This window comes from Pongo pygmaeus, chromosome 7 (assembly GCF_028885625.2).
Source record: "Pongo pygmaeus isolate AG05252 chromosome 7, NHGRI_mPonPyg2-v2.0_pri, whole genome shotgun sequence".
Lineage (NCBI taxonomy): Eukaryota > Metazoa > Chordata > Mammalia > Primates > Hominidae > Pongo > Pongo pygmaeus.
Genome location: NC_072380.2, coordinates 57,807,128 through 57,828,308, shown reverse-complemented (window position 1 = coordinate 57,828,308; position 21,181 = coordinate 57,807,128). Strand labels below are relative to the sequence as shown.

General features: G+C 39.1%; 2 protein-coding genes across 2 annotated transcripts; one reads left to right on the top strand and one right to left on the bottom strand.

The window, feature by feature from the left end:
* The first annotated feature begins 5,323 nt into the window (after positions 1-5,323).
* On the top strand, positions 5,324-13,432 carry LOC129042068 (transcription factor E2F5-like). Its single transcript, XM_054497668.2, has 5 exons — positions 5,324-5,396; positions 6,604-6,668; positions 8,295-8,562; positions 11,290-11,337; positions 12,909-13,432. The coding sequence occupies exons 1-5, from the start codon at positions 5,324-5,326 to the stop codon at positions 13,016-13,018; spliced, it is 564 nt and encodes a 187-aa protein (XP_054353643.1). The 3' UTR covers positions 13,019-13,432.
* A 219-nt stretch (positions 13,433-13,651) lies between these two features.
* On the bottom strand, positions 13,652-19,578 carry LOC129042512 (ribosomal biogenesis factor). The gene is made up of 4 exons (XM_054498658.2): positions 19,460-19,578; positions 16,550-16,666; positions 14,073-14,189; positions 13,652-13,781 (listed from the first exon to the last, which is right to left on the bottom strand). Exons 2-4 carry the CDS (start codon positions 16,661-16,663, stop codon positions 13,710-13,712), a joined length of 303 nt encoding a protein of 100 aa, XP_054354633.2. The 5' UTR covers positions 16,664-16,666; positions 19,460-19,578; the 3' UTR covers positions 13,652-13,709.
* Between the last annotated feature and the right edge of the window lie 1,603 nt (positions 19,579-21,181).

Genomic DNA, 21,181 nt, shown 5'->3' with positions numbered 1-21,181 from the left:
TAGCTTCTTTCTTCTTTTTATGGTGGAATATTTGGTTTTTCACTATATGCCTCAGTGAGCTCTAAAATGTCCTTTTGCAGATACTACAAAAACAATGTTTCCAACCTACTGAATGTAAAGAAACATTTCACTATGTGAGCTGAATGCACATATCACAAATCGGTCACAGATAGCTTCTTTCTAGTTTTTATCATGGGATATTCGATTTTTCACTGTAGGCCTCAGTGAGCTCTGAAATGTCTTTTAACAGATTCTGCAAAAACAGTGTCTACAACCTGCTGAATGTGAAGAAAGATTTCACTTTACAACCTGAATCTACGAATTACAAAGCTGTTTCACATACAGATTCTTTCTAGTTTTTATGGTGGGATATTCAGTTTTTCACAACAGGCCTCAGTGAGCTCTGAAACCTCCCCTCAGATACTATAAAAACAGTGTTTCCAACGTAATCAATGTAAAAAAAGGTTTAAGGATGTGAGCTGAATCTACACATCACAAAGCAGCCTCACAGAAAAGTTCTTTCTAGTTTTTTTCATGGGATATTCAGTTTTTCACTATAGGCCTCAGTGAGCTCTGAAAAGCCCCTTTGCAGATCCTGCAAAAACAGTGTTTTCTAACTGCTGAATGTAAAGAAAGGTTTTATTTTATGAGCCAAACCCCACACATCACAAAACAGTTTAATGGATAAATTCTTTCTAGTTTTTATCACAAGATATTTGGTTTTTCACTATAATCATCAGTGAGTTCCAAAATGTCTTTTTGCAGATCCTACGAAAACAATATATCCAACTTAATGATTGTAAAGAAAGATTTAATTCTATGGGCTGAATCCACAAATCACAAATGGTTTTACAGATAGCTTCTTTCTAGTTTTTATTGCAGGATATCCAGTTTTTCACTGTAGACCTCAGTAAGCTCTGAAATGCCCCTTCACAGAATCTATAAAAACAGTGTCTACAACCCTCTGAATGTCAAAAAAGTTTCACTTTATGAACGAAATCCTCACTCTAGAAAGCAGTTTCACAGATAGATTCTTTCAAGTTTTTATGATGGGATATTCAGTTTTTCACTATAGGCTTCAGTAAGCTCTGAAATGACTCTTTGCAGATTTTATGAAAACAAAGTTTCCAACTTGCTGAATGTAAAGAATGGTTTAACTCTGTGAGCTGCAACCATGTCACAAAGCAATTTCACATATAGTTTCTAGTTTTTATCATGGGATATTCAATTTTTCACTATAGGCCTCAGTGAGCTCAGATATGTTCCTTCATAGGTTCTACAAAAACAGTGTTTCCAACCTGCTGAATATAAAAAGAGTTTCACTCTATAAGCTGAATCCACACATCACAAAGTGGTTTCACAGGTAGTTTTTATCTCAGGATATTTGGTTTTTCAGTATAGTTTTCCATGGGCTCCAATATATTTCTTTGAAGACCATACAAACACAGCATTTCCAACTTTCTGAATTTAAAGGAAGGTTTGATTCTGTGAGCTGAATCCAGATATCACAAAGCTCTTTCAAAGATAGCTTCCATCTACCTTTTATCATGCGATGTTTGGTTTTTCACTATAATCCTTAGGGAGATTTAAAATATTTCATTGCAGGTCCAAAAAAAAAAAGAAACAGTGTTTCCAACCTGCTCTATATGAAGAAAGTTTTCACTCTATGAGCTGAATCCACATATCACAAAGAAGTTTCACTTATAGCTTCTTTTTAGTTTTTATTGCACGATATTCAGTTTTTTGCTATAGGCCTCAGTGAGCTTTGAAATGTTTTTTCACAGAATCTACAAAAACAGTGCCTACAACCTGCTGAATGTAAAGAAATGTTTCCATTTATGAGCTGAATACACACATTACAAAGCAATTTCACACGTAGCTCCTTTCTAGCTTTTACCATGGGATATTTGTTTTTTTTCCCTATAGAGCTCACTGAGCTTTGAAAAGCCTTTTTGCAGATTCTACAAAAAGAGTGTTTGCAACCTGCTGAATGTAAAGAAAGGTTTAACTCTGTGAGCTGAATCCAGACATCACAAGTCACAAGCTTCTTTCTAGTTTTTATCTTGAGATATTTTGTTTTTTACTATAGGCCTCAGTGAGCTTGGAAATGTCACCTCACAAATCGCAGTAAAAAAGTGTTTCCAACCTGCTGAATGTAAACAAGTTTTAAATTTGTGAGCTGAATCCACACAACACAAAGTGGTCTCACTGATAGTTTCTTTCTAGTTTTTATTACAGAATACTCCATTTTACAATATATACCACTGTGATCTAAGAAATGTCCCTTGGCAGAACCAACAAAAACAGTGTTTGCAACCTATTGAATGTAAAGAAAGGTTTCATTTTATGAGTTAAAATCACACATCACAAAGCAGTTTGACAGATAGCTTCTTTCTAGTTTTTATCACAGAATATGTGGTTTTCCATTATAGAACTCAGTGTGCTCTGAAATGTTTCTTCACAGATTCTAAAAACAGTGTTTCAATCCTGATAAATGTAAAGAAAGGTTTCACACTGTGATCTGAATTCATACATAACAAAGTGGTTTCACAGATAGTTTATATCATAGGATATTCAGTTTTTCACTATAGGCTGCAGAGAGTTTATAGGAGTCCCTTTGCAGAGTGCAAAAAACCTATGTTTCCCAAGAAATGGGGAAAGGATTCCCTATTTAATAAATGGTGCTGGGAAAACTAGCTAGCCATATTTAGAAAGCTGAAACTGGATCCTTTCATTACACCTTATACAAAAATTAACTCAAGATGGATTAAAGACTTAAATTTTAGACCTAAAACCATAAAACCCTGAAGAAAACCTAGGCAATATATTTCAGGACATAGGCATGGGCAAGGACCTCATGTCTAAAACACCAAAAACAATGGCAACAAAAGCCAAAATTGACAAATGGAATCTAATTAAACTAAAGAGCTTCTGCACAGCAAAAGAAACTACCATCAGAGTGGACAGGCAACCTACAAAATGGGAGAAAATTTTTGCAATCTACACATCTGACACAGGGCTAATATCCAGAATCTACAATAAACTCCAACAAATTTACAAGAAAAAAACAAGCAACCGCATCAACAAGTGGGTGAAGGATATGAACAGACACTTCTCAAAAGAAGACATTTATGCGGCCAAAAGACAAATGAAAAAATGCTCATCATCACTGGCCATCAGGGAAATGCATATCAAAACCACAATGAGATACCATCTCACACCAGTTAGAATGGCAATCATTAAAAAGTCAGGAAACAACAGGTGCTGGAGAGGATGTGGAGAAATAGGAACACTTTTACACTGTTGGTGGGACTGTAAACTAGTTCAACCATTGTGGAAGTCAGTGTGGCAATTCCTCAGGGATCTAGAACTAGAAATACCATTTGACCCAGCCATCACATTTCTGTGTATATACCCAGGGGATTACAAATAATGCTGCTATAAAGACACGTGCACATGTAATTTTATTGCAGCACAATTCACAATAGCAAAGACTTGGAACCAAGTCAAATGTCCAACAATGATAGACTGGATTAAGAAAATGTGGCACATATACACCATGGAATACTATGCAGCCATAAAAAGTGATGAGTTCATGTCCTTTTTAGGGACATGGATGAAGCTGGAAACCATCATTCTCAGCAAACTATTGCAAGGACAAAAAACCAAATACCACATGTTCTCACTCATAGGTGGGAATTGAACACATGGAGACAGGAAGGGGAACATCACACACCGGGGCCTGTTGTGGGGTGAAATGATGAGTTAATGGGTGCAGCACACCAACATGACACATGTACACATATGTAACAAACCTGCACATTGTGCACGTGTACCCTAAAACTTAAAGTATAATAATAATAAAATTAAAAAAAAAAAAGAAAGAAACAGCATGGGCTCAGCTAGGAGAATCCGTTTGATATATAAACTAACCAGTTCAGGTCCAGACCTCCTCTCTCCAGTCCATACACCCCAGGTGGCAATATTCCTCTGCCTTAATCATCCCAGGTCCAGGTACCAGACAACTAGGGGACTACCTGCATAGCTTAGAGCCCACCAAAATTATCCAAACTAGGCAAAATGCAGTGGCTCACACCTGTAATCCCAGCACTTTGGGAAGCCAAGTTTGGCGGATCACCTGAGATCAGGAGTTTGAGACCAGCCTGGCCAACAGGGTGAAACCCTGTCCCTACTAAAAGTACAAAAACTAGCTGGGCATGGCAACGTGCATCTGTAATCCCAGCTACCAGGGAGCATAGGAGAATTGCTTGAACCCAGGAGGCAGAAGCTGCAGTGAGCCAAGATCACACTACTGCACTTCAGCTTGGGTGACAGAGCAAACTCCGTCTCAAAACAAAACAAAACAAAATTATCCAAACTAGCCAATCATAGTGTTCTCCCTACCCTGCATTTTTTTTTTTTTTTTTTCCTCAGATGGAGTCACTCTGTTGCCCAGGCTGGAGTGCAGTGGCACAATCTTGGCTCACTGCAACCTTTACTCCCTGGGTTTAAGCAATTCTTCTGCCTCAGCCTCCAGAGTAGCTGTGATTACAGGCGCTCACCACCATGCCCTTCTCAGTTTTGTATTTTAGTAGAGACGGGTTTCACCATTTCTAGACTAGACTTCTTTTTTTATCTGTCCATGTGTGGCAGCCCGTCTGTGCATATGGTCAGGCTGGTCTTGAACTCCTGACCTCAAGTGATCCACCTGCCTCAGCCTCCCAAAGTGCTGGGTGGCTTGAGCCACCATGCCCGGCCACTCTGAATTTCTTTTCCCAAGGAAACCCCAGTAAAAGCTCTGGGCTAATGCTTTCCCCTTGCTCCTGTCTTCTGTCTCCTGACCACCTTGTTGTCTTAACAATGTGGCCCTGAGTAGCCTGCCCTGCCTCCCGTCACTAGGACCTATGAGTGTAATACTTTGTTTTTCTGAGCCTTTCTTTTCCTCTGTGTCCTCTTGTGGACATACCTGACCATTTAATACAAGAACAAAAAACAACAATCACAGAAAATTCCTGATGTGGAAGCTGATATGGTTGCTGTTGGCCTCCTTTTCCCCATCCATTCCCTTCCCCCAGAATCTTTGCCTCCATGAAGAATGTGCACTGCTTTCCATCTCTCTCCTAAGGGTCCTCAAATGTCACAAAAATCAGAATGGCTTCTTCTAAGAGCAAAGGATGGGAACTCCTTTAATTGTCTTTACCTTTCTAGAGTAGACTTCTTTTTTTATCTGTCCATGGGTGGCAGTCCCTCGTGCATATGGTCATTTAGTTATTTTGACCTTCAGATGTATTACCTTAATTTAAATGCCTATGGCTTGATATAAATGTTGTTCCTTAACTCCTATGACAGTACGTTTTCCTATGTAACTCATGAAGACATCTGTAATTTCTTTAATGGTAAGTACCATTAGACTTTTCCTTGCATTCTTCCTCTCATCAACCGATTCAGTGGAGAGTGATTTAGAATTCCCTGTGCCCTTATCCTGTCATTTTCAGAAGTTGTGGACACAGTGTCTCACTCCACCATGCCATGTATTCATAGACTGCTTTTGTTTCTGTTTTCATGAGAATAGCTGCTTTTCACAGCATTCAGTTCATTAGCTCCACTGGTAGGCATCAACTGTGTGTGGAAGGGGAAGGGGACAGGGACAGAGGGCAAGCTAAATCAGGGCGGGATTAAGCAACTTTCATTGTCACACAGTCACAGAGTTAGTGACCAAACTTGAACTAGAACATGGTTCTCATCAGCACTGTTTATGAAACTATATGCAGCAAGTATATGCTGGTCTCAAATGAAACTCAAAGAAACCATGAGGAAAGAATTAGGTGAATCCATCTTACAACCAGGAAACCTATTCCTATGCAATTTGCTGCCCCTGTGTTTTCTCCTTAAGATAACAATATCGTGTTAATAATTATAGTTATTAATATAACTAAAATGGGGGGACGTGTGTTCCCAAAATTACAACACAAGTAAAATGAAATTGTGCATATTTAAATTTATGTGTATTATCCACTTATTTAAAAAGATTCTGCCAAGTACCTCATCAAGTGGAATCTGACTTTCTATGTAAGACTATGTTGGAAATACGTATGGACCTATTGTTCTATTTTACCACTGTATTTCCTGAGTTTTTTAAGGAAGTTTGCTGAGACTTCTGTTAATCTGCAACTCAACAGAGATTTGTTGTAGAATTTGGCTTCAAAAATAATAAAATCACTTAAGCTCAACATTTCACTGTCTCATACCTAATCTCCACTATCCTTAGTCCAATGAACAGTGTTATTTGAGGCTAAATGGTTTTAAGAATCTCAGACTTTACAGGAGTCTTAGTGAAAGCAAAATCAACTTGAGCTGAATTTGTTAATGAGAATCATACAGCTAACCCATGTATAATACTGATATATGTATTACCTTATTTAATCCTCAAAATAAATCTATGCAGTAGGTTGTGTGTCCCCCATTTTATAGAATTGAAAACCAGAGCTCAAGGTCACCTAGTTTGGGACTGAACCAAACATTCTGATTCCAGAGCCCACATTCTTGCCACTATATTCCATGATCAACAGTATTTTATGTAACTTTATATTTATTTTTGACCAGGTGATACACCTTTGGCCATTCAGGCACCTTCTGGTACACAACTGGAGGTACCCATTCCAGAAATGGTATGTAGGATAACTTATATTTACATAAGTGGGAAAAATGAATCTACTGTCTCAAGAAGGATATTTTCTTTAGCTGAATGTGAGCTAATTGTGTAAACACTGTGAGTTAGTCAAATTTTTATCTAAAAGTATTGATAGCTGAATTTGTATGTCTTTAATTCCTTGGTAAAATTATAGAACTAAATGAATCATAAATGATTTTAAAGATTATTGGCTATATCCTTAGTCATTTATTGATATCATTTAGCTCAAATAAAGTCAATTTTTAAAAAGTAATCAGAATGTTTTATCAAGTGATTTTTGTTTCACACAAAAATTAAAACTATTGTATAAAATTATCTTCAGGCTATGTGAACAAGGTGTGTATGAAACAAATGAATATTGTGTTTAGACTTGGGTCCTATCCCTAAGATATCTATCCCCAAGTAACCAAATGATTTAAAATGATTTAACATTTTGATTAAATTATTTTAAATTTGAATATTTTAAGATAGAAGATGTCAAGAAACGACTAATGATATGGCCAATAATCTATAAAAATCAGTTAAAATGACTACATTGGGCCGGGTGCAGTGGCTCACGCCTGTAATCTCAGCACTTTGGGAGGCCAAGGCAGGTGGATCACTTGAGGTCAGGAGTTTAAGACCAGCCTGACCAACATGGTGAAACCCCATCTCTACTAAAAATACAAAATTAGCCGGGCATGGTGGTGCACACCTGTAAACCCAGCTACTTGAGAGGCTGAGGCAGGAGAATTGTTTCAAGCCGGGAGGCAGCAGTTGCAGTGAGCCAAAATCGCGCCATTGCACTCCAGCCTGGGCAACAAGAGTGAACCTCTGTCTCAAAACAACAACAACAACAACACATCTACAACTGATATAAAAATTGCCACTGAGGAAAAAGTTCAATGTACATATCAACAATCAATTCCTTTAAATTAGGTCTTTTACAAAACATTGTCTGGCTTATTAAATCAAAGACATTTATTGACTATAAATGAGTTCCATGATTTTCATTTTCAGATTCAGATTTTTAAAAACAAACTAATTTGAAAGCAATAACCAAAAAAGGGAGTAGAAAAAGATTACTATATTATCTACCTCCTTCCCCCACCCCCTTATTCAAAAAGTTTAAATTTAGGCATTTGTATTACTGGAGTCTGAAGCCTCAGGATACAGATTACTTTTTTCAGCTGGAAGAATGTTATATTTATTTCTCAGTAGGAGAAATTAGTTGTCTTTGTGCTTGCAGATGGGAAAAAAAAGAATTTGATTTGTGAAGCATGTTGAACTGACCAGATATGTGGTGGCCAACCCCAGGGGATAAAGCTCCTGTATATGGGGAATACCTGGAGCATTGCTGGGCCCTGACCTATTATATAGTCACACATGGTAACAACAGACAGTTGCCAGAATCTACACCAGAGAGTTTTTGATGACTAGTGGTTTAGAGCCCTCAAAATTACATTCTACTCTGTGTCTCTACTTTTGTGTTTTGACTTAATGACTTTATTGTGTTATGTGAATTTAGTAAGTCCCTAGTAGCTTTGCCTGTCTTATTTTACTGTCTTAAGTTAGCTAGAAATATTAATAATTGTATATTTGTTTATACCCAATAACTTCAAAGGGTCAGAATGGACAAAAGAAATACCAGATCAATCTAAAGAGTCATTCAGTACCTATCCATGTGCTGCTTATAAATAAAGAGTCGAGTTCATCTAAGCCCGTGGTTTTTCCTGTTCCCCCACCTGATGACCTCACACAGCCTTTCTCCCAGTCCTTGACTCCAGTGACTCCACAAAAATCCAGCATGGCAACTCAAAATCTGCCCGAGCAACATGTCTCTGAAAGAAGCCAGGCTCTGCAGCAGACATCAGCTACAGATATATCTTCAGGTGGGTTCAGAGCCTTTCTTTTGTAAATTAGAGAGGGAGAAATATAAAAACAGGTTGGCTATCTCTTATCCAAAGTGCTTGTGACCAGAAATGTCCCAAGCACTTTTGACCTTTTGGAATATTTGCATATACATAATATCTTGGGGATAGGACCCAAGTCTAAACACAATATTCATTTGTTTCATACACAGCTTATTCAAATAGCCTGAAGATAATTTTATACCATAGTTTTAATTTTTGCATGAAACAAAGTATTGACTGTGGCTTGACTGCAACCTATCACAAGGTCAGGTGTGGAATTTTCCATTTGTGGCATATATAGATGTCAGCTTTTACCTGATGTTTACTTGGTAAGGTTCTTTTATCTCTCTTAGTAAGTCTAGGATAAATTAGTGAAATATGTTCCAACCATCTTTAAGTATAGACCATAGTGACTTATGCCTCTTGTTTCTCCATATTCTTTGTTATACTTTTTATTTGGGAAGCTTAGTTTTATAGAAGTGATAAATGGTCTCAACTCCAATTATGTAGGAAATCTTACTTTCCTCAGTTGTTTCATTTATGAAATTTTAAAAAGCTAAAACATTTCACACTGGGTATCAGGAGTAGAGAGCACAACTCTTAATTTGGCAGTATCTTACTGATTCCAAATAAAGGGACCATGGTAGGCAATCTCTCACTGACTACAGAATGAATGAATGGTGCCAATATAGATATCATGTTGCAGATAATTTAAAACTATATTATATATAATCCAAATTGTTTATTTTACCTCTAAGATGTGTCTCATTGCTAAAATGGGAGTTCACAGGTTAAAAGTGACGCTAACAAGGTCTAACTGGACATGGAATGTTTTTTAGCTTCTTTTTGCCCACATCTATTCTTTTCCTTCCTCTATAAATATGTCTATACTATAGGCCATTAGCATGCACAATACAAAATGTAGTCCTGGCTGGGCGCAGTGGCTCACACCTGTAATCCCAGCACTTAGGGAAGCCAACGCAGGCAGATTACCTGAGGTCAGGGGTTCAAGACCAGCCTGGCCAACGTATAGTGAAGCCCTGTCTCTACTAAAAAATATAAAAATTAGCTGGGCGTGGCGGCGCACACCTGTAGTCCCAGCTACTTGGAAAGTTGAGGCAGGAGAATTGCTTGAACCCAGGAGTTGGAGGTTGCAGTAAGCCAAGATCGCGCCACTGTACTCCAGTCTGGGCGACAGAGTAAGACTACGTCTTAAAAAAAAAAAAGAAAGAAAGAAAATGTAGTCCCTAAAAAGCTTACAATCTAATTAGAATATAAAGCAGGCAAGCTTTACGTGGGTTTTACATGGGTAAGCTTAGACACAATTAACACATTGGCTTCAACAAAGTGTTTTTAAAAAGTGAGTATTCTGTTTTTATGGTTTCATATTTGGAAATCCTAACTAAGGAAAGTAATTTTGGGCCACATTAGAGTGGGCCTTGAATTTCAGAGTAGTTAGGACATTTATCCAATAAACCAGTGAAGATCTGTGACCAAGGAAATAGCATAATTAGCTATAATGGTGCACACAGGAGTAATATGATTAGGAAAGATGCTTTTGGCCCTGGGAAGCAGAATTCAGAGGCAATGGAAACTAGACGTTTGCAGTTATGCAATTGAGAGAACATTAGGGCTAAAACAAGGGCCAAGTGTGGTGGGGCTCATGCCTGTAATCCCAACACTTTGGGAGGCCGAGGCAGGTACACTGCTTGAGCCCAGGAATTTGAGACCAACCTGGGCAACACAGTGAGACCCTATCTCTAAAAAAAAAAAAAAAATTAAAAATTAGCTAGGCATTGTGACGTGTGCCTGTGGTCCCAGCTACTGGGGAGGGAGGCCATAGTGGGAGGATTGCAAGCCTGGGAGGTCAAGGCCGCAGTGAGCCATGACAGCACGTAATGTACACCAGCCTGAGTGACAGACAGAGATCCTGTCTCAAAATAAATAAATAAATAAAAAGGCTAAAACAGTGATTACAGTGAGATTGGGAAGAGAAATAATGAACAGATCTGAGAAACACTGTAGGCAAAATAACATTTGATGTGTGAGATCTGGAGATAAAGTTAACAGGAGGAATGGAAAGTGATGTTGAAGTTTTAAGGTTCAATAACTGGGAGAATTATGAAACTACTGACCAAAACTGAGCCAGTTTTGGTAGAATGATGTTGAGGTGATTTTTTTTGTTGTTGTTTTTTGTTTTTTTTTGACAGGGTCTCACTTTGTCAGCCAGGCTGGAATGCAGTGGCGTGATCTCAGCTCACTGCAGCCTCAACCTCCTGGGCTCAAGTGATCCTTCCCACCTCAGTCTCCCAAGTATTTGGGACCATAGGTACGTGCCACCAATGTCTGGCTAATTTTTTTTGTATTTTTTGTAAAGACGGGTTTCACTATGTTGCCCAGGCTGGTCTGAACTCCTGAGCTCAAGCAATCCGTCCGCCTCACTCAGCCTCCCAAAGTGCTAGAATTATAAGAATGAGCCACCATGCCTGGCAGATAATGAGCCTTTTGGTCTTCGTCTTGAGTTTGGAAGTTTAAAAGTAATGCCAGGCATAGAGTAGGTGCTCATGAAAACAACCTGTCCACAAAGTACTAGTACTTTATATAAATGTGCGCATCAGTCAAGCTGCTGCTGTGACTACTTGTGTTTAAATATAAGTATCTTTTACTGTTAACAGAAATGTAACAAAACTTTATTACTGTTTCCAGCAGGATCTATTAGTGGAGATATCATTGATGAGTTAATGTCTTCTGATGGTAAATAGGTTAAAATTTTACTAACTCATATATCAGTAATGCTTTTGTGGAATTTATAAGTGAAACATAATTTAAAAGAAATGAACATATATTTGCCACCTGCTTTACTATGAAGATTCATGAAAATTCTCCCTTAACACTTACAGTAAGTAATAGGCATCATTCAGAATTTATTTCTCTTTGCTTGCATTTTGAGGGAAAGGAATTCATATGGGGATACTTCTCACTTTCATTGAAAATAAACTGTTAGCCCTTTCCACTCCTGAAGGATCTGGTCCAAGAAGAGTAAAATAACTTGTCTAAATCAGCAAGTGATCTGAACACCTGCTTTTGTAAATACCCCTACCCGGGCCAATTTCAAGCTGCCAATGTGAAGTCACTGAATTAGTATTAATATTAACCACCTTGTCATCTAACCTGAAAAATTATTAAATATCAGTTAGCTACAATATGCTAATTACTTTAATAATTTCTCTCCTTCTGTAAGTTCTTGGATCAGAGTCCTAGTTCCTAACAAATATAGTAGAAACCTACGAAGTGGTAGCAGTTAAGTTAGCAAATGTTATAGTAACCAGAGATGTACTAAACATATATGTAGAAGCAGAGAACATCAGCAAACTTTGTAAGACCAAATCATTCTTCTGTTTGCAAAGTGGCAAACAGAACACTTTCATTAGTGTTCTGTTGTGTTTCTTTTTTTTTTTTTTAGGCAGAGTCTCCCTCTGTCATCCAGGCTGGAGTGTCATCTAGGCTGAGTGCAGTGGCATGATCTCAGCTCACTGAAACCTCCACCTCGCAGGTTCAAGTGATTCTCCTGGCTCAGTCTCCTGAGTAGCTGGTATGACAGGCGCCTGCCACCACACCTGGCTACTTTTTGTATTTTTAGTAGAGACGGGGTTTCACCATGTTGGCCAGGCTAGTCTCGAACTCCTGGCCTCAAGTGATCCACCTGCCTCAGCCTCCCAAAGTGTTGGGATTACAGGCCTGAGCCACTGCACCTGGCCTCATTAGTGCCTTTTAGTTATATTACCTTAGTGATAAGTTCAACCAATAAAAAATTTAACTTCTAGGCCGGGCGCGGTGGCTCACGCCTGTAATCCCAGCATTTTGGGAGGCCAAGGTGGGCACATCACGAGGTCAGGAGATAGAGACCATCCTGGCTAACATGGTGAAACCTCATCTCTATTAAAAAATACAAAAAATGAGCCAGGCATGGTGGCGGGCACCTGTAGTCCCAGCTACTCGGGAGGCTGAGGCAGGAGAATGGCATGAACCCGGGAGGTGGAGCTTGCAGTGAGCCGAGATCAAGCCACTGCACTCCAGCCTGGATGACACAGGGAGACTCCATCTTAAAAAAAAAAAAAAAAAAGAAAGAAAAAAGAAAAATTTAACTTCCATTTCTCAATCTAGTATCAATAATCAATGTATAAATTGTTACTAAATGAGAATCTTTCAAAATACACATTACACAAGTCTTTAATTTGGAATGATGTATTTGAGAGTATTTTGTTAAAGATCATTAACTGTGTGTAGAAACCATCTTTAACACTGAATTTGTTTTTTGTTTGCAGTGTTTCCTCTCTTAAGGCTTTCTCCTACCCCGGCAGATGACTACAACTTTAATTTAGATGATAATGAAGGAGTTTGTGATCTGTTTGATGTCCAGATACTAAATTATTAGATTCCATGGAAACTTGGGACTGTTATCTACCTCTAACTGTGTAACATTTTAGACTTCTTAATAACCTAAGTATTTAAAATAATGAATGTAACACTTCTTTTAGTTCACTGATTCTGAAGTGTTCTTCCCTAATACTTTCTTTACTTCACAAAACTTCAACCATAAAAACAAAGGGCTCTGATTGCTTTAGGGGATAAGTGATTTAATATCCACAAACCTCCCCACTCCCAAAAGTAACTAGATTCTGGATTTCAACTTCTAATTGTGAATCCTTCTGTTTTTTCTTCTTACAAGAGGAAAGTTAAAGGACACTACAGGTCATCAAAAACAAGTTGGCCAAGGACTCATTACTTGTTTGTCTTATATTTTTACTGCCACTAAACTGCCTGTATTTCTGTATGTCCTTCTATCCAGACAGACATTCACTGCCACTTGTAAAGTAAAGGATGTAAACGAGGATATATAACTGTTTCAGTGAACAGATTTTGTGAAGTGCCTTCTGTTTTAGCACTTTATCACATTTTGTTGACTTCTGACATTCCACTTTCCTAGGTTATAGGAAAGACCTGTTTATGTAGTTTGTTTTGAAAATGTGCCAATGCCTGTACATTAACAAGATTTTTAAAAATAAAATTGTATAAAACATTTAATTTATTGGTCTTTGTGAAGAATTAGATGCATCACCACTATATTACAACAGAGCCATTAATCTTGTAGCTTCATCAACATTAACGGGTTTGCTTTCATGACGCTGCTGAGGAATCTGAAAGGAGAAAGTATTGTATTTAAAAACGTAGACAACAATAGCAGACAAATGACTTATATAAGCTGTTATTCAATTTAATTTTTCTAGTCATATCTTTGGAAGTAGAACAATAAATCTGTATATTCAGACAATGTTTTAGAGTCTGAATATGCTATTTATACTATAGAGCCTAGTACTAGAGAGCCAGTACCAAGAAATACACTCAACTTACAGGCTTTGAAAACTTGGAGTTTAATTTATTAGCCTCAATTTGTTAGCCATAAAAAAAAGCAAATGATTTCTGCTTACCAGTTCTTTCTGCAGAGGTTCAAGTGAAGTGCTTTTTGAGAAATGTGCAAGTTCCTTTTGTACATTTACAAAAGCTTTATTTACTCTCTTAACTTTTTCCTCATTCATAATGTTTATCTTTTAAAAAAGAAAAAAAAGCATTAATCTATGATCTCATAACCATTAAAGATAAGATATATTCAACCTTAACCCATTAAATCTAAAATCTAAAAACTCTCACCAACAAATTAGGAATAATTCACTCAAAAATTCTTATAGTCTTACTGGGAAATTATAGACCAAAAGTTTTGATTTTTAAAAAATGGGATCTATGTGGATATGCCTCACACTTATGTTACAGAAGGCCAAGATATGTGACTGTGATATTGTGATTCATAATAAGATATATACATATATTTGGTCTTTGTCCTCATTTCCCGTCATACAGCTTTTTAAATCACTGTATTAAGAGGCATAACAGTGTCTTTTTAATGCTAATGAGACGGCTGGCAGCTGGGAGTCTCTAGATAGCCTCAGGAGGAGGGCTAGTCAGATAAAAACCAGGGTTAGAGGATTAGGACTTTCTGCTCCAGAGAGAGGAGTCGGGATAAAGGTTAAGCCCATCACTAATGGCCAATGATTTAATGAATTATGCCTACATAATGAAGCCTCCGTAAATCTACAGAAGAACTGGGTTCAAAGAGCTTCTGGATAGCTGAACACATGAGGGCTCCTAGAAAGTGGCATGCCCAGAGAGAGCAGGGAATCTCCATGCCCCTTCCCATGTACCTTGCTCTCTGCACCTCTTCCATCTGGCTACGCATCTGTCTCCTTTGTAATATCCTTTATAATAAACTGGTAAAAGTATTTTCCTGGGTTCTGCAAGCTGCTCTAGAAAATTAATCAAACCCAAGGAGGGGGTCATGGGAACCTTTATTTATAGCTGGTTGGTGAGAAGCACAGGTAAAACATCTGGGACTTGTGATTGTCACTGGAAGTTGGGGAGAGGCTTAGGACTCAAGGAATCTGACGCTATCTCCAGGTCAGCAGTGTCAGATTTTAATTAAAGGACACCCAGCTGCTGCCTGCTGAAGATTCATCTGCTGAATTGTTAGGTGTGGGGGAAACCACCCCACAAATCTAGTATTAGAAGTGTTGAGTGACCATATGAGAGTGACAATAAGAAAAACTGAGTTGCTTTTTTCCTGTATCCTTATAGTGACCAAAATCTTTCTAGGCTACAGTGCTGTCATCCCGCATCTATACAAGAAACCTGGATCAAATACTTTTAGTCCCTTCTAACATAACAGTACATCTCTGAATCCTTCCTGGACCTTCTTGTCTTAATGGAAGACCCCTGATGACAGCTTCCCTTGCAGTCCTCCTCTTTTGAGTGTAACAGAGGTAGGGGTGGTGCTCTTGTTCTTCACTGCTGCTGCCGCCAAACAATTTCTCCTTCAAAACCCTTACCTCCTTTGCACTTTATGCTGCCTACCCATAGATCTCTCTCTTAGATCCTACCTGGTGGCATACATAAAAGTTCTAGTACCTCCTGTCCAAATAAAATAATCTTCCTCAAATACACCAAGCTTTTCCCTAGCTCAGGGCCTCTGCACTGGCTATTTTTCTTTGCCTCGAACCTACCACTCCCAACACTTCCTGGCTCTTTGCATTGCTAGCTCTTTATCATTCTAGTCTTGGTTTCAATGTTTCAACTATGAAGACTGTCCTATATAAACTGTCATCCCCAAAACCCCCACCATCTGCTTAATTTCATTCCTAGCATTTATAAAATCATAAAACTATTCAACCAAAAAGCTTAACTCAGCTAGCTCATGAAAGTTGAAAGATGAAATGTTAGAATTTTAAGGATTATTATAATTAAACTGAGTCCTGGAGAGCTGACTCCATCTACTACTGAAACTTGAAAATATTTTCTTAAAAATTTTTCTTAAAAGAATCTAGTTAATCTTGAAGAAATGTCTCAGGTATTTTGAAATATAAACAAAGAAAAGAAAGAAACCCCTTTCAAACTGTGCATTTCAATAAATATTTTTTATCTTCATTTTACAAGTTTTTGTTTGAATTGCAGATGTCTTCAAAGAGACAAGAATTACTGAGGAGAAAAAGAATGGGTGCTCACTGACATCCCATGTCTTGCCTCTATTAATACATTCTTGTATTTGAGTTCAGAGATAAGAACTGTTTCCCATACTATGGTTTTTAAATGAGTTCTATGCTTCAGTAAATTATTAAATTGAAGCTTCACACATTTGTAGTTAAAATGTTTATTTCTTTTCAACATTTGTTTTCAAGAAAGGGAGGTTGTTTTTCTTCCTTTTTTTATATATTTTTTTAGACAAATGCTTGAAACCATCCTTACCTTTCTAGGAAAAATGAAGAACCTTTTTAAAAAGTCATAGCCCACAGTTGTTCAGTAGCTTAAAATGACACTTTGCTTGTAAACAATAAAGTCAGAGTACTTAACTAATACTCACCTTCTTAAGATTAGTGGTAACTGGTTTTGATTTGTTTTTAGCCTTAAAGTTTTTTTGGCTGGCTATGTGAAATACATTCCTGGACTTCAGCCGTCTTAATTTGTTCTTGGCCATTGTCTAGAAAAGAAAATAAATTCAATTAAATTGCCCACATTTATGAACTGTAAGTCAATTTTAACTTTTTAAAGGTACCAATTAAATCTAAAAAATTCCATCTTACTCTTGATTATTTTTAAAGTTGGTGCATATATTATTTCCATGTCTTTCACTCCTAGTAGATTTTCTGCTCTTTGAGTACAGAGTAGCTAATTCTTCCCTGTATCCCCAGTAATGGGCCCATAGGAGGCATCCAATTAATATCTGCTGGTTGAATTCACTAATATCATCAACACAATAACTGTTATTCTCAGCAGTACCTCACCACCCATCCTTCTGTTAGTCTATATACTACTATGCTATTCTGGTTCCTATCATACTTTAGAGACTGATTCTGCCTCCTTCTTGACTTCTTTTTTATTCCTTTTTACTCTCCCCACTTTCTCTCCTGTGCATCCCATCAAAATCAGTCCTTAATCCTCCATTTCCTACCTCCCTCTCTCTCTTAATTTACTTTTATGACTTCCATATTACCTCTACGTCAATGGCCCTTGCCTTGAAATGCTGGATATTGTCTTTCCTCCGTAGATAGAGATGAATTAAGCCAGTAAATTCTACCTTAAAACATCTCTCAGATCTGTCTTTAATAATGTATATGAGGAATAATTTTTAAAATATTAACATGTATTGAGCTTTTATTGTATGTACAAGCACTACACTAATGTGCTTTAACTCATTTACTCCTTACAACAACCCTTTGTAATAAGTACTATTATCCCCATTTTAAAGATTAAAATAAAAAAACTGACACAAAGAGAAGTTAATTTGCCCAATGTCACACTGTCATTAACCAGGAGATGCCAGGACTTACAGCTAGGCAGACTAGATCAGAGCTAACGTTATGTGGTATTGCACTTCATGTATAAATATAAAAGCTATACAAAAACATGGTGTAATATTGCTTAGTTCAGGACTGGGTTCTTGTTGAAGTCCCTAGGTCCATTTGTTCAAACCACTGTTTGTCAAACTATGCCCATGGACCAAATCAGGCCAAGCACCTGTCCTTGTAAGTAAAGTTTAATTGGAAGCCAAGTGCAGGCGCGGTGGCTCACACCTATAACCCTAGCACTTTGGGAGGCGAAGGCAGAGACCAGCCTCACCATGGCGAAACCCTGTCTCTACTACAAATACAAAAATTAGCTGGGCGTAGTGGCACATGCCTGTGATCCCAGCTACTTGGGAGACTGAGGAAGGAGAATCACTTGAATCCAGAAGGCGGAGGTTGCAGTGAGCCAAGATTGCACCAGTGCACTCCAGCCTGAGTGACAGAGCAAGACTCTGTCTCAAAAAAATTAATTAAAAAATAAAGTTTAATTGGAATACAGTTATGTCCATTCAATCATGTGCTGATATGGCTGCTTTCCTGCTATAACTATGACCCACAAAGTCCAAAATATTTAGTGTCCGACCTTTAACAGAAAATCTGCCAACCCCTGGCTTAAGCCATCTGCACAGTGGCTATCTGGCACCAAGCTATGCGATCGACCTTCCCATTGTTAAAAACCAACAGTTTTCCCAATGTATAAGGGGCAACGTGCCTTGGCTTGGCATATTACTGGCACGCTGAATCTACCCTAAATCTGCCACATATATCTCCTGTTACGTCTCTATAAACTCTGCTCTAGCCAGCCTGGTCTAACTGTACTCCTGCACAGACACCTTGAACATTCTTCCTTTTTTTCCTTTGCTCGGTCGTAGCCTTGACTGAAATTTATATCTTCCTTCAATGTAGCCTTACTACATTTTAAGTAATTAAGGAACTACTTAACCGAAACAGCAATGCTTTTGAACCCCAACAGTATTCCTCCTACTTAAAAAAGAATGCAGTAGAAAATACATGGTTATTACAGAAGATGCAAAAAATAAAATATGCATAATAAAACCCCTCAAATGCAGTAATCTAAAATCATTCCAGGCCGGGAGCGGTGGCTGATACCTGTAATCCCAGCACTTTCGGAGGCCGAGGAGGATGGATCACTTGAGGTCAGGAGTTCGAGACCACCCTGGCCAACATGATGAAACCCCGTTTCCACGAAAAAAATAAAAATTACCCGGGCGTGGTGACACGCGCCTGTAATCCCAGCTACTCGGGAGGCTGAGACACGAGGAGGAGGAGGTTTCAGTGAGCCGAGACCGCGCCACTGCACACCAGCCTGGGCGACAGACTGAGACTCAGTCTCAATAAAAATAAAAATTAAAATAAAATTATTACAATAGTAACCAAAATCCAATCATTCATCTAGTATATATTAATCAATTGCTATATGCCAGGTGTGGTAGTCACAAACCTGGTATACACAAAAAATATATATGCAACATAAATAATGACAGTATATATACGGAACATACACAGACTTGATAGGTATATTGTACATGACACTACCTATAATATATACACATGGACCATGAACAGACAGTCTACAAGTGGAGGAGAGGTTTACTAGGGCTGTAGACCTGAGCAAGGTTCGTGGAGAAAATAATACACCAGTGGCGGTGTGCGAGTGGAAGGAAATTCTCTGAAAACCACGTAGAAACTGATCATGAAAGACACAGTCCGAAACTGGGACCGCGTCAGGAGATGAAAGGCCAACAAGCACCGGGGTTTCCGGCCTGCTACCCAGTAGGGCTGCCCGAGGTAGAGCGCGATGGAACCGTGCCTACAGGCCACAGCGGTACGAGACCGGCCCAATCCAACCCCGACCCCTGCAAACTTCACGCCAGCCCTCCAGAAAACTTAATTTATTAAACTCTCACCAGCAATTTAATACTTGCGTGCAGCTTTTTAAGCTCTAGGTGACACCATCTGGCACGTACGCCGTCTAGGAAGTTCCGGGGAGAATGAACCAGTCAGGATTCCGCTCACGAGCCGTAGCTCCACCCACTGAATGGAGCCCCGTCCACAGGCGGAAGTCCCGCCCACAGAGCGAGTTCCCACCCACCTGGCATTGTCCCGCCCATAGAGCCAACTCTAAGGAGCAAGGTGCAGTGAGAAAGCAAAGCCCAACCCATAGAGCGAGGTTCGGAAGTTCAGTCTCATTAGCATCCCTTGTCTTCCGCGGTGTTGCAGACTTATCCTCAGCTCAAGCGAGTTTGGGGCTATAGAGCCAGCCAAGTCTCTCCTTCCTGGCGTGGGTACTTGTGCAGAAACTGCCCGAGGTGCTTCTGAGACTGCACAGTGAAGACCGCGGCACTGGAGGTCAGCGCTCCGCCGCGGACTCCCGGTTAACTCTGCTACTCTCCCAGGAGGAGGCGCTGTGCACCTCTGGGTGGTTTCCTGGGCTCGGCTGGTGGTAGAGGGAACCTTGAGGTTGGAAAAGATCTAGAGCTATAATCTCCGAAAGGAAGATTTGTAATGCACTGCGAGTTAGAAATGCTTTTCTCATTGCAGCTTCCTTGTTTCAAAAAGAGAATTTTTGACAGCACTGCAAAGGCACAAGAAACCAGGCACAGTATAAAACATACAAATAAAACAGGTACCAGGAACTTAAAACATTCAACCCATAACATCATCTAGGTTTTTCTGCTTTAAGAAAATTGACTCAATTCTTCCAAGAGAATAACCCTATTAAAGCTAAATTTTCACATGCGCCTCTGTGAAGCGGTGGGTCGCCCCTCCACACCTGTGGGTGTTTCTCATTAGGTGGAATGAGAGACGTAAGGCTGACTGTAGACACACTCGGGATCTCTCGTCGACTTGTCCTCAATGACCACGCTTGAGCGTACCTTCACCCTAGAGAAAAGCCTCCACGTTGGGCACCAGATGAAGGGGGAAATGTGGTGAAAAGCAAGAGAGATCAGATTGTTAATATGTCTGTGTAGAAAGAAGTGGACATAAGAGACTCCATTTTGTTCTGTACTAAGAAAAATTCTTCTGCCTCGAGATGCTGTTAATCTGTGACCTTACCCCTGACCCCATGCTCTCTGAAACATGTGCTGTGTCAAACTCAGGGTTAAATGGATTAAGGGTTGTGCAAGATGTGCTTTGTTAAACAAATGCTTGAAGGCAGCATGCTCCTTAAGAGTCATCACCACTCCCTAATCTCAAGTACCCAGGGACACAAAAACTGTGAAGGCCACAGGGATCTCTGCCTAGGAAAGCCAGGTATTGTCCAAGGTTTCTCCCCATGTGATAGTCTGAAATATGGCCTCGTGGGAAGGGAAAGACCTGACCGTCCCCCAGCCCAACACCCGTAAAGGGTCTGTGCTGAGGAGGATTAGTATAAGAGGAAGGCATGCCTCTTGCAGTTGAGACAAGAGGAAGGCATCTGTCTCCTGCCTGTCCCTGGACAATGGAATGTCTTGGTATAAAACCCGATTGTATGTTCCATCTACTGAGAAAGGGAAAAACCGCCTTAGGGCTAGAGGTGAGACATGCGGGCAGCAATACTGCTTAGCAAAACATTGAGATGTTTATGTGTATGCATATCTAAAGCACAGCACTTGATTCTTTACCTTGTCTATGATGCAAAGACCTTT